Genomic DNA, 13,838 nt, shown 5'->3' with positions numbered 1-13,838 from the left:
ATCAAAGGAGGAGTATTGAGGAATTCTAGACAAGGCAAGAAAGAATATAACCTACAGCATCAAAGTCATAATGGCTATGGCCTAAGGTCATGGTGCAAGAAAGTGAGGCACTTGGTTGGGATTATAGTTTAAATTTAATGTGTTATGGTAGTGCTTTACAGGTGAACAAGATACAGTTATAAAAATGTTTAGAAAGAGCTGGCAAGATGACTTAGTGGGCAAGGTGCTTGCTGCCAAGCCTGACTGATGACCTGAGTTCAATTCCTGGGCCCCACATGGTAGAAAGGAGAGAACTGACTCCTACAAGTTGTCCTCTAATCTCCTCAAGTGTATGTACAGACTACATTAAAGAAAAAGCTTACTAAAAAGTGTATAAAACAAAGTACTGGGAGACCAGTGAGATGACTCAGCAGATAAAATCACTTGCTTCCAGGCTTGACCTGAGTTTGACCCTCAGAACTGACGTGGAGGAAGGCAAGAGCTGATGCCTTCAAGTTATCCTATGACCTCTATACTTGTGTCCTTGTACATGCATACCTCTTTCTGGATGGGTGGGTGGGTGGGTGGGTGGGTGGATGGATGGATGGATGGATGGATGAGTGGTGGGTGGGTGGGTGGGTGGGTGGGTGGATGGATGGGTGGGTGGGTGGGTGGGTGGGTGGATGATTAGGATTGGGGTGTAGCTTAGTTGGTAGAGTGTTTGCCTAGCATGCATGGAGCCTTGAGTTTGATCTCTACCACCACAGTGGTACATATCTGTAATCCCAGCACTTGGGGGGAGGGCAAAGCAGGAGGATCAGAAGCTCCAGGTCATGGTTAACTACATAGTGAGTTGGAAGCTAGCCTGAGCTGCATGAGACAGCTTCTAAGAAATATAGTGTACCAACATTTGTGGTACACAGGGTTGGGTTGGGGGGGTGTTAATTAAAATTTTCTTTACAGTTTGGCTTTTTTGTCCTTTAGTATTCAAGATATAAAATTTATATCCTCATAATAAGTAAATTATAAAATCTAGATAATGTAGTTTAAACGTTAGCCCTTGGAACTAAAGAAGAATAAAATTTAACGGGTAAGGTCAAGTTTGGAAGGATTTAGTTTTTAATGGATTAAATGTTTCTGGGTACTGATATTGATGGGCATGCCAATTCTCAAGTCTACCAAACAAAAGATGTGTAGAAATCATTTCTTGATTCTCTTTGAATCCATGAATCCTTGCTTTTGTATCACTGGAAGGTTTTGTTGCTGAATTTCATCCAGTTCAGGAGTATCACATCTTATTTTCCTGTGGTGTGGCACAGTGTCAGCAGCTGAAAGTGTGACTGGACTGACACCTGCCTCTCCTGGTGTCTGCTTTCTGCCCTTTACAAGTGTCAGCACTGAATTACGCCATAGAACCTGCTGCACAAAACTGAGGTGTGGATTGTAGAATGCAGTTGACAGGAACAAGAAGCTGTTGGATATACTGCAGTACAGTGAACTTTGTGTGGAAGTTGGGCGTGGGCAGGAAAGTTTGAAGGTGGGTGGTAGAACTAGGATGAGGCAAGGGGACGAAACAGTAACAACAGCAGTTAACAGTGCGGTTTCCTCTGTCCTGTAAACAAGTGTGTTGTGTCTTCGGCAGTAGGGTTTAGGATCTGGTTCTAGTGGGCAGTCACGAGTGATGACAGCAGCTGTGGTGTTTGAGGAGCTTTCTTGACCAGTAACTCATGGGGGAGGTATGCCAGAGCTGGCTGACATAGAGCGTGAACCTCTTGAACAGTTAGTAATGATTAGACATTTAAGGCTAGCCTGATGATGTGTAGAGTGATGTCATCTCAGTGATAGAATTTGATCAGGCTTACTGGCCCATAGTCAGTCTCTGTAGAACAGCCCAAAAGTCTCATGTTTTAGGTCATGGTGAGGAGCCCCTAACTGCTGTGGAGCAAAGTCTGTTTCACTCATGAAGCTTCTGTGAGTCTTGTTCCAACATAAGGTAACATGCTTGGAAGTTTATAGGAATAACCAGAATTCCCATGTCACAATGCAGAACTAAGTAGAGCCTGATTGTGATAGAAATTTAGTGTTTATTGTGTGACAGTGTTTTAATTCCAAAGAATATTTTAGTTAATGAACTGTTGTGAAAATAACAAAATGTGTTTATTTTTTCTGGATTAAAAAAATATATGTACCCCAGCAACATTAGAAGCATATTATCAAATAATTAGGAAGAGGAGATAGGTTTTTGTTGTTGTTGTTGCTTAGGAAGAGAAGATAGGTAGGGTTTTTTTGTTGTTGTTACCAACAGTTTTGAAAAATGCATGTATGCATGCATGTTTGCTTACACAGTAAATTGCTTAGAACTGCCTCTGAAAACTCACTCAAGGTCAACTAGCTTGACCCATGGTTAAGATTTGCTGTTTACTAGGTAATACCAAGTAGGGGAAAGCACTGATCAGCTGTAGCTCTTAGCCAGGTGATGTAGCTAGGATGGTATTGAGCTGAACTAGTAAACATGGGATACTACCTAAGCAGCTGGACTGAAGTGTCTGTTCACAGTTTATCTGGAGGCAGAAGCCGGTGCCAGGGCACCTGAGGAAGTGCGAACAGTGCCTTAGAGAAGGGGAGAGAGCTGGGCACTGAAGGCATGTGTGTGGGTACTTACTTGTCTTCAGGTGCTTTGGAGACTATGGGAAGAGAGGAATTTGCTTTACTTCCATGGACAGAACCAGGAGCAGTACTATTATTAGTATTAGCTTTTGGTCTGACACTTAACATCTACTTCCACCTTAAACAGCCTAATTCTCGGGAGATTAACGTAGTACTTCACACCCAAGCATGTTTGTTTCAGTGTTGCCCGATACATTGTTTCAACATCAAAAACAAAACAAAACACTGATCACTAAAAGGCAGCCGAGAGAGACAAGGCAAGCATTAGAACCAAACTTAACCTGTGACTGTTGTTTAAATGATCACAGGCCAGGAATTTAACAAATGATTGATACGCTAAGGGTCTAATGGGTAAAGCAGACACCATACCAAATTGGGCAGGCAATGTAAGAGGTAAAAATGCCCCAAAGAAAAACATTTAAAAAAAATTCACCTAGTTCTTTTGACAGGCACCTAACTCAGTAGAGGACAGCCATGGGTAATTGGTGAGCTTGTGAGAGGCCAGTGACAGTTTCCTAAACAAACGCAGAGTGGGAAATGAACAGAAAGACACAGAAGTGAAGCCCACAAATAATACATCCAAGAATTGAGACAGTCTTGTTTCTTTTTTTTTTTTTTTTTTTTTTTTTTGGTTTTTTTTCGAGACAGGGTTTCTCTGTGTAGCTTTGCGCCTTTCCTGGAACTCACTTGGTAGCCCAGGCTGGCCTCGAACTCACAGAGATCCGCCTGGCTCTGCCTCCCGAGTGCTGGGATTAAAGGCGTGCGCCACCACCGCCCGGCAACAGTCTTGTTTCTTGCCTGGAATACCAGAAGAGAGAAACAGAAGAAATGTGAAGCCACAATGACTAACAATTTCCAGAATGAGTGGTAGAAACCAAACTCCTGATCTGGGGAAACTAGAAAGCAAGATTAAGGAAACAAAATGCAGTCTAAACCTAGGCAAATCATGCTCACACTCACCTCACCAAACACCTGCAGTGCAACAAAGAATTGAAGTAAACTTAGCAGAGCTGTGCAGGCAAGAAAGTAGAAAGGGAATCCAGTCAGTAATGATGCCCAGTATTGCAGGAAAGCTATGGTAAATAGGGTTGGAAGACCCACTAACCTGGGGTTTCTGTCGAAAGGCACTTGAAAGCAGTGAAAGTAGTGAGTTTGCTTTTAGAGGTGATTAAGTGACAAGGACGTGGGGAAAGTTGGGTTCAGTGAAATCTGTATAACACTCTAAGGACAGCTTAATGTAAAAATTCCCTCTTGATGCTTATCTCAGGGTATCAGCCTGTAGAGGATACAAAGGAGATGTAGTATAGACCACTATACAAAATTTTTATTCCAAACATGAGCCCAGACTTCTCTTTATGGCACCTTTGTTAAAAGCTGTGAAACAAGATCCTGGGAGACATCCCATTTAGATGTCATATTATATGACATTTAAAAATCCCAAGGTAATGTGATACAATAGCAACCAGAAAATGTACTAAGGAAGAGGCTAAAGAGACACAAAAGTAAAACTTCAAGCTGATTATGTCAGCTTCATTTAGTCATCAGTATGTGTAGAAGCAGGTTCTTAAGTTGCATCTTGCTTTTGAGGTTGCCTGATACTGAAGAAGTCCTCAGTGTTGTATGCTGTCTGTCAGCTCCTGGCTTGGCAGCACCTTGTTCCTCTACCCTGAGGGTAAAACTGACTTCCCAGCAGATTGAGTTTCCTAGAGTGCTAGGCATCATTTCTGGGTGAACTAGCTCCTGGCCACCATAGTTACTCTTTTTCTGTTACTTAATGTCTATATCGGAGAAAAGGGTGACCCTGGACTACTGGAAAAAGCCAAAGGTGTGTGATGACAGGCCTGTTAGTCCAAGTCACAGTTGTCTCCTTGGATCTTGAGGTGGGAGTCATGACTGCTAACCCTTTTTCAGTGATCCTGTAGGTGATTTTCAGTTGGATAACATTCAGAATACCCATCAAATTAATCCCAGGATTCAAGAAACATGTTGGCATATTGGGCAAGCATAGGGACTGAACCAGTCTGTATAGGTTTGAGCCTCTGTTTTTTGTTTTTCTGTCGACTTTGAGTGAAGATTCTTAATGATTGTGCCTTAGTTTCATCATCTATAACATGTAGTCTCTACCTTAGAGATTAAATGGAGTGTTTAGAATAATGACTGACATTTTTGGTTTGGGTTAGAGTGTGCTAGATGAAATATCAGCATATTTAAATTCATAGCAGAATTTAAGTGATCAGATACCAGCTTAGTGATACATTCATAGAAATTTACAGTGATGAACTGCTTGGATATTTATGTAGATGCAACTTGTGAAATTCTATGGAAATAATATTCCATTTTCTCCATCTTAAGAATTTTTGTGGAGAAAAAGTCTTGGATGACGGTCGTGCTAGGATGTCACTGCTCTGAAAGAGTGCAGACGTTGATGTTGAATGTTGCCAACCTAGTCATGTTAGACTTAGAGAACCATGGAGATAGCTGTTGCAAGGGGAGGGAGTGACTTATCTAAGCCTGTTTTCATAGCGTTCTGAAATCTGCTCAAGTTGCTTCCAACGGGTCACAAAAACCGCTCACAGGAATCAGCCTTGGAGTTCCTGGTTTAGTATAGTACTCTGTATGACACAGCACAAGGGTTCCAGGAAGTGGTTGGGGCTTTAATAATAGGCAGGTCCTTCTCATTCATTGCTGAGCCTTGGTGTCTGGGGATGCAGTGGAAATTCTCCACCTTTGTTTTGGCAGGTTTTTCATTTTTTTTTTTTTTTTTTTTTTTTTTTTTTTTTTTTTTTTTTAGAAAAATGTGTATTTTATTTAGTTAGGTTTTGAGACCAGATATCACTAGTTCAGGCCGGCTTCAATTTATAGTCCTACCTTATTCCTACCAAGTACTGAAAGTCTAGGCATATACCACCACACCCAGTTTTCTTTCTTTCTTTCTTTCTTTCTTTCTTTTGTCACAATTGTTTATGGAGAGGGAGGGCAGGAGTAGGAGCATCTTTAAGAAAAGAATAGGCCGGGCGGTGGTGGCGCATGCCTTTAATCCCAGCACTCGGGAGGCAGAGCCAGGTGGATCTCTGTGAGTTCGAGGCCAGCCTGGGCTACCAAGTGAGTTCCAGAGCAGCCAAGGCTACACAGAGAAACCCTGTCTTAAAAAACAAAACAAGAAAACCCTTTAAATCAGTAAGAGTTTTAGAACTATATGAGGCCTAAAATAACAATTTTTCCCCCTCTTAAAACAGGGTCTCCAGAATTCTGTAGCCCAAGCTGGCCTGATACTCACTATATAGTCTTGGCTAGTGTTGAACTTTAGGCAACTTTGCCTGTGCCTTCCAAGTGCTGGGATTATAGTTTGCATGACTACATCCAGCCTGGGCAGTTTATTCTTCTAGCTCAGTGGTTCTCAACCCAGGGAACAAACGACCCTTTCACAGGAAAACATATTTACAATGATTGATAACAGTAGCAAAATTACAGGTATGAAGTAGCAGTGAAAATAATTTTATGCTTGGGGGTCGCCACAGCAAAAGGAACTGTATTAAAAGATCCAGCGTTAGGTAGTTTGAGAACTACTGTGAATCTAGCTGCTTATTTCGAGCTAATTCAGATGCTACAGCAGAATGATAACATAGCAATTCATGATTTGAAAGTTCAAGGTTATTTAAGCGTCATGGGTCTGTAAATCCAGGTGTCCTTTTTAAAGAAGGCATGGAGACTTGGATAATCAGAGGTAGCCCTTGTTGGAGGTCATGCAGGGAGAAGACTGAGGAGGCAGTGGTTTATCTCCTGGCCTCATGACTCGGTGCTCTGCTGTTAACATGAGAAAAGTGCACTTAGGAGAACTGTCTTCCTCTCCAGTACAGATAAGGAAGCTTGGAAATAGTCTTGTAGTATTTAGAGTTAGAAAGAATGAGCTTTGAAAAGTGAGCACGATACATAGCAAGTCAGCTTAGGCTAGAGTAAGCAGTGTTGGTGGTGGTATTGGGACCATAAAGGCTGGAGTTTATGAACTTGTCTGTGATATTCAGGATGTAGTAAGTGTTGACTACAGAGGTCTAGTTTGAAGTCCCAACTCACTTGGCAGTGTTTACAAGGCTGATCACATCACCACAGGGATGGGTATTTCCTCTGCTGCCACCTTTGGTGCCAGGCTTGAGCCCAAGCCTTTGGCATGCTAGAAACTTCTGCATCTGAATCTTAACTCAGTGATAAAGCATGGCAAGATGAAGGCTCCTGCTGTCAAAGATGCCAGACCCATCTTAGTGCATAGGTGGAAAGATGGTCACAGGAATTTTCTAGACAGTGAAATAGCTCTGTAACATACGGGTAAGTTACCAACCCTCCCTTTGGGCCTAGCCTTTAACAGCTGAGTCAGCCATCTTGCAGCCCCTCAGCACTTGGTTTGTTTGAGATGGGGTTTCTATGTAGCTGTGCCTTTCCTGGAACTCCAAATAGACCAGGCTGGCCTCAGACTCAGAGATCCTACTGCCTCTGCCTCTTTGCTGGGATTAAAGGTATGTAGCACACTTGGTTTATGGGTAGGATTTTTAAGGATGGAGGGTATGGGTTGAACCAGTGCAGGTGAGCATGTATGAAACTGGAACTGAAGAGACTGGGAGCTTGAGGATTGTGGGGCCGAGACTGCCAGTGAACAGAGGTCAGTAGGCTGGGGTGAGAAATGTGGGTCTTTGTGAATGAGCAGACTGCTGGAGACATAAAAGACCAAAGTTAGGAGTAGTTCCCGTGCTGTAGGCTGCCTGAGGTGTCAGTGCTGGTCCTCCTACTATTGGGGTTGTAACCCAGGGTAGCACACGTGATTGCTTAGGGTTTATTTCTTTCAGTGGAGATTTTTTTTTAATTGAGTTAGCTTAGATACATGAAGTGAATAGTGGTATGTGCTGTTTTTGAGAAAGACATAAAGGATGACACAAAGTTTGATAGATAGCAATTTAAAATTAGGAAAATGTTGTGAGGAAGTTGCCTAGGGCTCTGAAAAAGCCCATATCTTTTCAAAACTGAATGTCTTCTGTGTATGCACGGATTTGTGTGCCATGTTGCATGTGTGGAGGTCAGAACAGTGTGGGACTAAGGTTGTAGAGTAATTTAATGGCACATTAAAAAAAACTGGTTATACTAGCTAGGTAGAGGTTATTTTCAGTTTTCATTAACAGTTTAAATACACAGGGTTACAAAAACCACAGAATGTCAAATACAAAAATGTCAGCATTATTGCCCCGTCTAATTCTTACCTTCGTTTTCACACACAGATCCTATTTGAAGCATATGCTCTAGTCTATAGTGTTATGTTATACTTTTAAAATTTTATTTGTTTGTTTATTTGAGGCATTGTTCTTACTTTGTCACTCTGGCTGGCCTAGAATTCACTATGTATGCTAGGTTGGTCTTGAATTCACAGAGCCCACCTGCTCCTGCCTCCTGGGCACATGGATTAAAGGTGCCACTAAACCTGGCTGTACTTCAGTATTTATTTATTTTTTTTTTTTGAGGCAGGGTTTCTCTGTGTAGCTTTGCGCCTTTCCTGGAACTCACTTGGTAGCCCAGGCTGGCCTCGAACTCACAAAGATCCGCCTGCCTCTGCCTCCCGAGTGCTGGGATTAAAGGCGTGCGCCACCACCGCCCGGCGTACTTCAGTATTTAAAACTGGCTACCTGATAATAAATTAGATAAGATGGAAAAGTAAAATTTGCAGAGAAAAGGATTCAAGTTTTCCTTTGGTTAAGGTCACTCTGGGGGTTGGAGCCTAGGCTACACAGTGAAATTATATCAGAAACAGCAAGATATTCTAGTAGTTCATTGTACATCTCCCCTCTTTCAAATACAGTGTTTTCCCTGTTACTAATGAGTGAACCAGGGCTTTGCACAGGCAAGGCAAGCAAGCACTACCACTCAGGTACACCTTCAGCCACTTCCAAAATTGATGTTTAGAAGTGCATAGTTAGAAATCTGTTCTCCTGCTTCTAAATGTATTGTGTATACCACTCAGCTACCATGGTGAGGAACACCTTGAGTATTCTAAGACTGTGTCACTGGCAAGAAAGGAGTTAACCTTTGAGACTGTAGGGCCCTTGAAACATCTCTTAGTGCAGCTTGACATCATAATTGGTTGGAAAGGTGAGGTTGTTCATACCTCTCATGTTCGTGGCTATCTGGTGTTTTGCAGCTAATGTGCCCAGTTCTCTTAGATCCTCCTCAGCCCTGCCGGGTAATTCTACTTCTTTAGAAGAGGCTTAGAAGTACCAAGACTACTCCATCATTGATACTGTTTTAGGCATCAAAAATATAGAGAAATGGCTCACAATTCTGGCTGCTAGCATCATTTGGGAGGCGTTTTATAAAAATCACAGGGTCTGGACACTTTTCCAGATACTCTCAGATACTGATGAGTATCGGGGCCAATAGTTCTATTTTAAAACAGTCAAGTGGCTTCTCCTTAGCAATGCCTAAGGAGGTAGAGGTGTGCAGTCAGCACTGAGTGAGGTACACTGAAGAAGGGTTTTGCATACCCACTGTTTTGCTCCCGCCTCAGGCCTCATCTCTGTTGGCTAAAAAAAAGTGGGGATTTCCACCTGCTCTCCTGGGGGATTTAATTAAGGATCTCTAGCATTCTTTTAGAGTGAGAAATACCTTTTTCTATAATCTTCCTGCTAAACCAGAGATGATCTTGATTGACTTTTAGTCTCATTCCTTGGGTTACTGGTTGCCAGCCTTTTTAAACCTGTTTTTGTGCTTTTGACGCCCAGTTTGGTGATCTGTGTAACCGATTTGAAGTTAAATGTTTTGAAATACATAAAAGAAAATGCATACCATTACAAATGTAAGTTACATTCAAATATAGCTATTAGAATTTCAAAGTGTGTATAACAATGTATCATTTGTTAGTGACAGTGGGGGTATAGTCCTGACCTTAATTCTAAAGCAGTAAGAAGTGGAGATAGTGAGAAAAAACCGTAGGGGCTTGGGAGTGTGCTCCCGGTAGAGCGCTGGCCTAGTGTACACAAAACCCCGCCTCGTTCTGTCTCCAGCACCAATAAACTGGGTGTGGTGGTGCTTGACTGTCGTCCCAGCATGCCAGAGGTGGAGGCAGCAGGCTCAGAGACACAAGCTACATACTGGATCAAGGCCAGCTTTGGTTACAGGAACCCATCTCAAACCTACCATCCCCAACAGAACTGTAATGTATTATGAAGCAGCTGGTTTGTATTGGAGACAAAGTCCCCGTTACTGATAACGCTGCAATGGTTTATTGGCAGCAGTCACAGAAAACACTTTGAAATTTCAGTTTAAGAAAATGTGTGTGTGTGTGTGTGTGTGTGTGTGTGTGTGTGTGTGTTTCATTATGATATTTTCTTTCTTTTTTTTTTTTTTTTTTTTTTGTTTCTTGAGACAGGGTTTCTCTGTGTAGCTTTGTGAGACCAGGCTGGTCTCGAACTCACAGGGATCCGCCTGGCTCTGCTCCCAAGTGCTGGGATTAAAGGTGTGCACCACCACTGCCCGTCTCATTATGATATTTTCATGTGTGGATATAATATACTCTACTACCTCTGTAGCTCTTTTGACTAAAACAGTGGAGTGATCTTTTATTTGGCACTGACTGAATGATACATTCTCTGCAGAGCATCAGTTGAAGACTTGACTGCCTTTCCAACATGAAGCCTAACGAGAGTGGTTTGTTGTTGCAGGAATACAAGCGCAAACTAGCCAGAGTTTCCCTGGTGCGCAAAGAACTCAGAGCCCGGATCCAGAGCCTGCCAGATTTGTCTCGACTGCCCAATGTCACTGGCAGTCACATGCACCTGCCCTTTGCTGGGGACATCTACGGTGAAGATTGATGGCCAGTCTCCTCCAAGGCCAGGACTTTGCCAGACATGGAGACAGGTTAGGTGAATAGTCCTGTAGAGTTATTTTTGTACATTGTTGAGAGAGTGGTCCTAACGCAAGAAATGACAAGGAAGTCTAAAATGGTTTAAGTGTTGGTTTGTTTACTATTTTACTAGTGAGTTAACATGACTTAGTTAAAACCAAGTGATTTCTGTGTATTAATGAGCTTAAAATAGTGATTATTTTCAAAAGATCTTTTTGTAAGTTTGGTTTTTTGATCCAAGGTCTTGTGAGAAATTCTCTTTCTGTTTCTTCATGTATTTTCAATTGTTTTTCTTTATTTTTTTTTCAGTATCTAATCACTGTACACTATCTAATTCCTAATGAGAAGAACTGATCAAGAGCTGATATGAGACTGTATTATGGTATTGTTAGGACTTGATTATAGAAGAAACTAAATGTTTCAGCCTCACCTTTTCCCTTCTTACCACCCAAATAGTGGTTCTGTGTGTCCTCATACCTTTGAGTTTTTTATTCCCTAGAGGTCAGTAACAACACTAGACATGGATGCCACATGGAGGGTCAAATTAAAGCCTATAGAGCATTTCCCCTATAGAGTAATTCCATCCCACATGCCAGTCCAGAACAAAAGGCCTGTTAAATAGACCCCTTGATTACACTGTAGAACTAAGTGCATTTCATGATTTTGAGAATGTTCTAAGTGTTGACGTCCCACCAAGAGGCCGAGAGCACAGCTGACTTCTGTGAGATCAGTCACCTTGTATCATTGATCCTTTAACAAAACACCAGCCGTGGAGAGTAAACGAACAGTGACATGCTTATTCCCTCGTCCATGTAATGTAAAATAGCACTTAGCTTGAGTAGCTCAAGAACTCAGTATCCATATGTTCATTTAAGTAGCCTGGAACATTTTATTTCCTTAAGGTTTTTGAATAACTGTATATTGGGAATTAAGCAGTGCTATACTACAGGGTAGATCTGGTGAATTTTATACTTGTATGTTTACAGATGTAAATACAAAGCAAATGTACCTTTACTCCATCCTGGTGTTAACGTTAGGTAGAGCAGGTGCATGCTCTCCAGCTTTCTTTTAAGTTACATTGTGAACCTGCAGGTTTGTATTTGATAATGACAAGGGGGACGGTTTTTCTCCTTCATTGCTTTGCATTTCTCATTGTAATCAGAGTCAAACTAGTTAGTTAATAGAACACCTTTTAAATTCCACAGGCCAATTATATCTTGCTACTCTGAATGGCTACTCTGTTTCTTACTCAGTATTAGAGACTATAGTTGAAATGAATTTACATGTGAAGGAATGACAGATAATTTATCTTTAATAGCCAGTACATTGGGAAACAGTGCTTTTAACAATCTGACCTTTCTCCAAAACAGTTACATGTATGGCATCATCCATCCCCTGCATGTCCTGTCTTCCAGTGCTTTACACAACTTTTGGGAGTTAGGACACATTTCCTCACAGAACCTATAGCAGGTTCTCTGTGCACACCACTGAAGCTCAGCTGGGAGCCAAATCCACTTGACCACGGATGTACTTCACTTGTACGGTGGCTGAGGAGTGGCTCATGGCACATCCTGAGCACCATTTGTCTGCCACCGGCTTGTGTGCATGCAGCAGCCAGATGCTCACAGTGGGGTGTCTGCCAGTGCTGCTGTCTTTTCCCTAGGTGTAGGGATCGAAGAAAAGATGCGGCAGAGGGTGGACAGATGCACATTACACACCCTGGTTATGCCTGGTTTGAAAGTATGCCAAGTAAGTTAGTTTTTTGTTATTGATGTTTTTGAAAGCAAAAGTTTTGTGTGTTAACTTATTTTCAGTATCTTGAACTTATTTATGATTTGCTGACATGGTGATTTATCCATCTAAGATAGATACTTTTTTTTCCATTTAAAACAAATTTGTAAATGGTGTACTCTTGGGAAGATATAAAATCTTTTAGAAGTTTGCTGAAATATTTTCACCATGAAGACAGACTTAGATACTCTTTTGATGCCAGTATCTGATCTAAATATTTATGATAAAATGTATTATTTTTTTAAAGAGCTTGATGAGATCTGTGATAAATGCTAGTACTCAAAACCCGAATCCCACAAACCTCAGTTGTTAGTTAGCTCACTAACAGAACACAAGCTGTACAGTCTGAACTAGGTTTTCCAGCCTTACAGCAGTTAACATGGTAAGCCTTAGGAGATAGTCTAAGCTGGGTGTGCTGGTGCACGCCTTTAATCTCAGCACTTGAGAGGTAGACGTAGGGTCTCTGAATTTGAGGCCAACTTGTTCTACAGAGTGAGATTCGTGCCATTAGTTTCATGGTGAGACCCTGCCTTAAAAAAAGAAAGAAAGAAAAGAAAAGAAAAAGGAAGAAAAAAAGAAATGGGCTTAGGTGAGGGGTATAAAATACCAAACTCTAAATCATGGACATTTTCTCCACTATGTACCTGAGGCAGATTAGGAGTGTGAGAGCAACCTGTCCTGGCCCTCAGGGAAAAGTGTGTCACATTGGCAGCAAGGTCCTGTGCTGGGAATGGACACCGTTCCTCTTCTCTCCACAAACAGTGCAGAGAGCTGTCTGCAGTGGCAATTTGAACAGATTTCCGGGTGCCCCTCTGCTCCTGCAACACTACAGTAAGTAAAAGAACCACACGGGGAGATGGGAGCCTGGAAATGAGCTGTGCTCTGCACCAGCCTTCCTGAGGAAGAGCACCCCTGCCGCTGTGTGGCAGCGCTCCACAGCATTGAGTCAGGGCTTCTCCATAAGAAACCCCTTAGAAGGAACAAAAGCTAGATGAGCTGGCCACCATGGTTTTCAGAGTTCAGAGAATGTTGTCTGCTGTCACTGTCTGAGCAGTGTCACCGGGTGTGGTTCATGGACTGTCTGAGAAGTCTGGACAAGAGGACAGTGACTGGGAGGCTGGAGGCCTTCCCGAATTCCCGCTCTGACGGACAGGATGTGAAGTCACAAAGCCCTGCTCTCCTGGCTGGTAGCAGGTACTCCTGAGAGGAGCCCGGCCGGCTTCCTGGTTGTGCTCTACAAAGAAGCTGTTGACGGTGAACTCAGCTCTGTATCGAGAGGGAACGTTGTGTCAGTTCCTGGTTTATTTCTACAGAGCTTTTGCTGCCATCCAGGCTGAGGTGGCAGAAGCACACGGGAAGAGGATTCTCCCTGTCTTTTACAAACCCTTTCCTTAGCTGTATCTGATGACAGTATAAGATCTTAATAAAGTTTTATGTTCTTTTTGAAGAGTTTTTTTGTGTGCTTTTTTGTGAATCTAATTCATTGGGTAAAAGACAGGAAGGCATGGGACTAAGGGGAGGGAGT

The 13,838-nt window shown here is 42.2% G+C and overlaps 1 protein-coding gene across 5 annotated transcripts in view; it reads left to right on the top strand.

Moving 5' to 3' along the window:
* Rprd1a (regulation of nuclear pre-mRNA domain containing 1A) overlaps positions 1 to 13,760 on the top strand; it is a 54,250-nt gene extending 40,490 nt beyond the window's left edge. The window contains exons 7-9 of one of the 5 annotated variants that reach the window (XR_013045991.1): positions 10,341 to 10,536; positions 12,186 to 12,271; positions 13,076 to 13,760. Coding sequence is in view for 4 of the 5 variants with exons in the window: in XM_076554834.1 (XP_076410949.1) it covers positions 10,341 to 10,490 (150 nt within the window). In the remaining variant the exon portion in view is untranslated. Of the gene's footprint in view, positions 1 to 10,340 lie in introns of all 5 variants that reach the window. The other 4 variants (XM_076554834.1, XM_042264321.2, XM_042264320.2 and 1 more) reach the window with 4 other exon arrangements.
* Positions 13,761 to 13,838: the final 78 nt, after the last annotated feature.

The sequence above is a fragment of the Peromyscus maniculatus genome, chromosome 19, assembly GCF_049852395.1.
Source record: "Peromyscus maniculatus bairdii isolate BWxNUB_F1_BW_parent chromosome 19, HU_Pman_BW_mat_3.1, whole genome shotgun sequence".
In the NCBI taxonomy this organism is placed as follows: domain Eukaryota; kingdom Metazoa; phylum Chordata; class Mammalia; order Rodentia; family Cricetidae; genus Peromyscus; species Peromyscus maniculatus.
The sequence above is the reverse complement of the archived record's forward strand: the minus strand, read 5'-3'. Positions and strand labels throughout refer to the sequence as shown.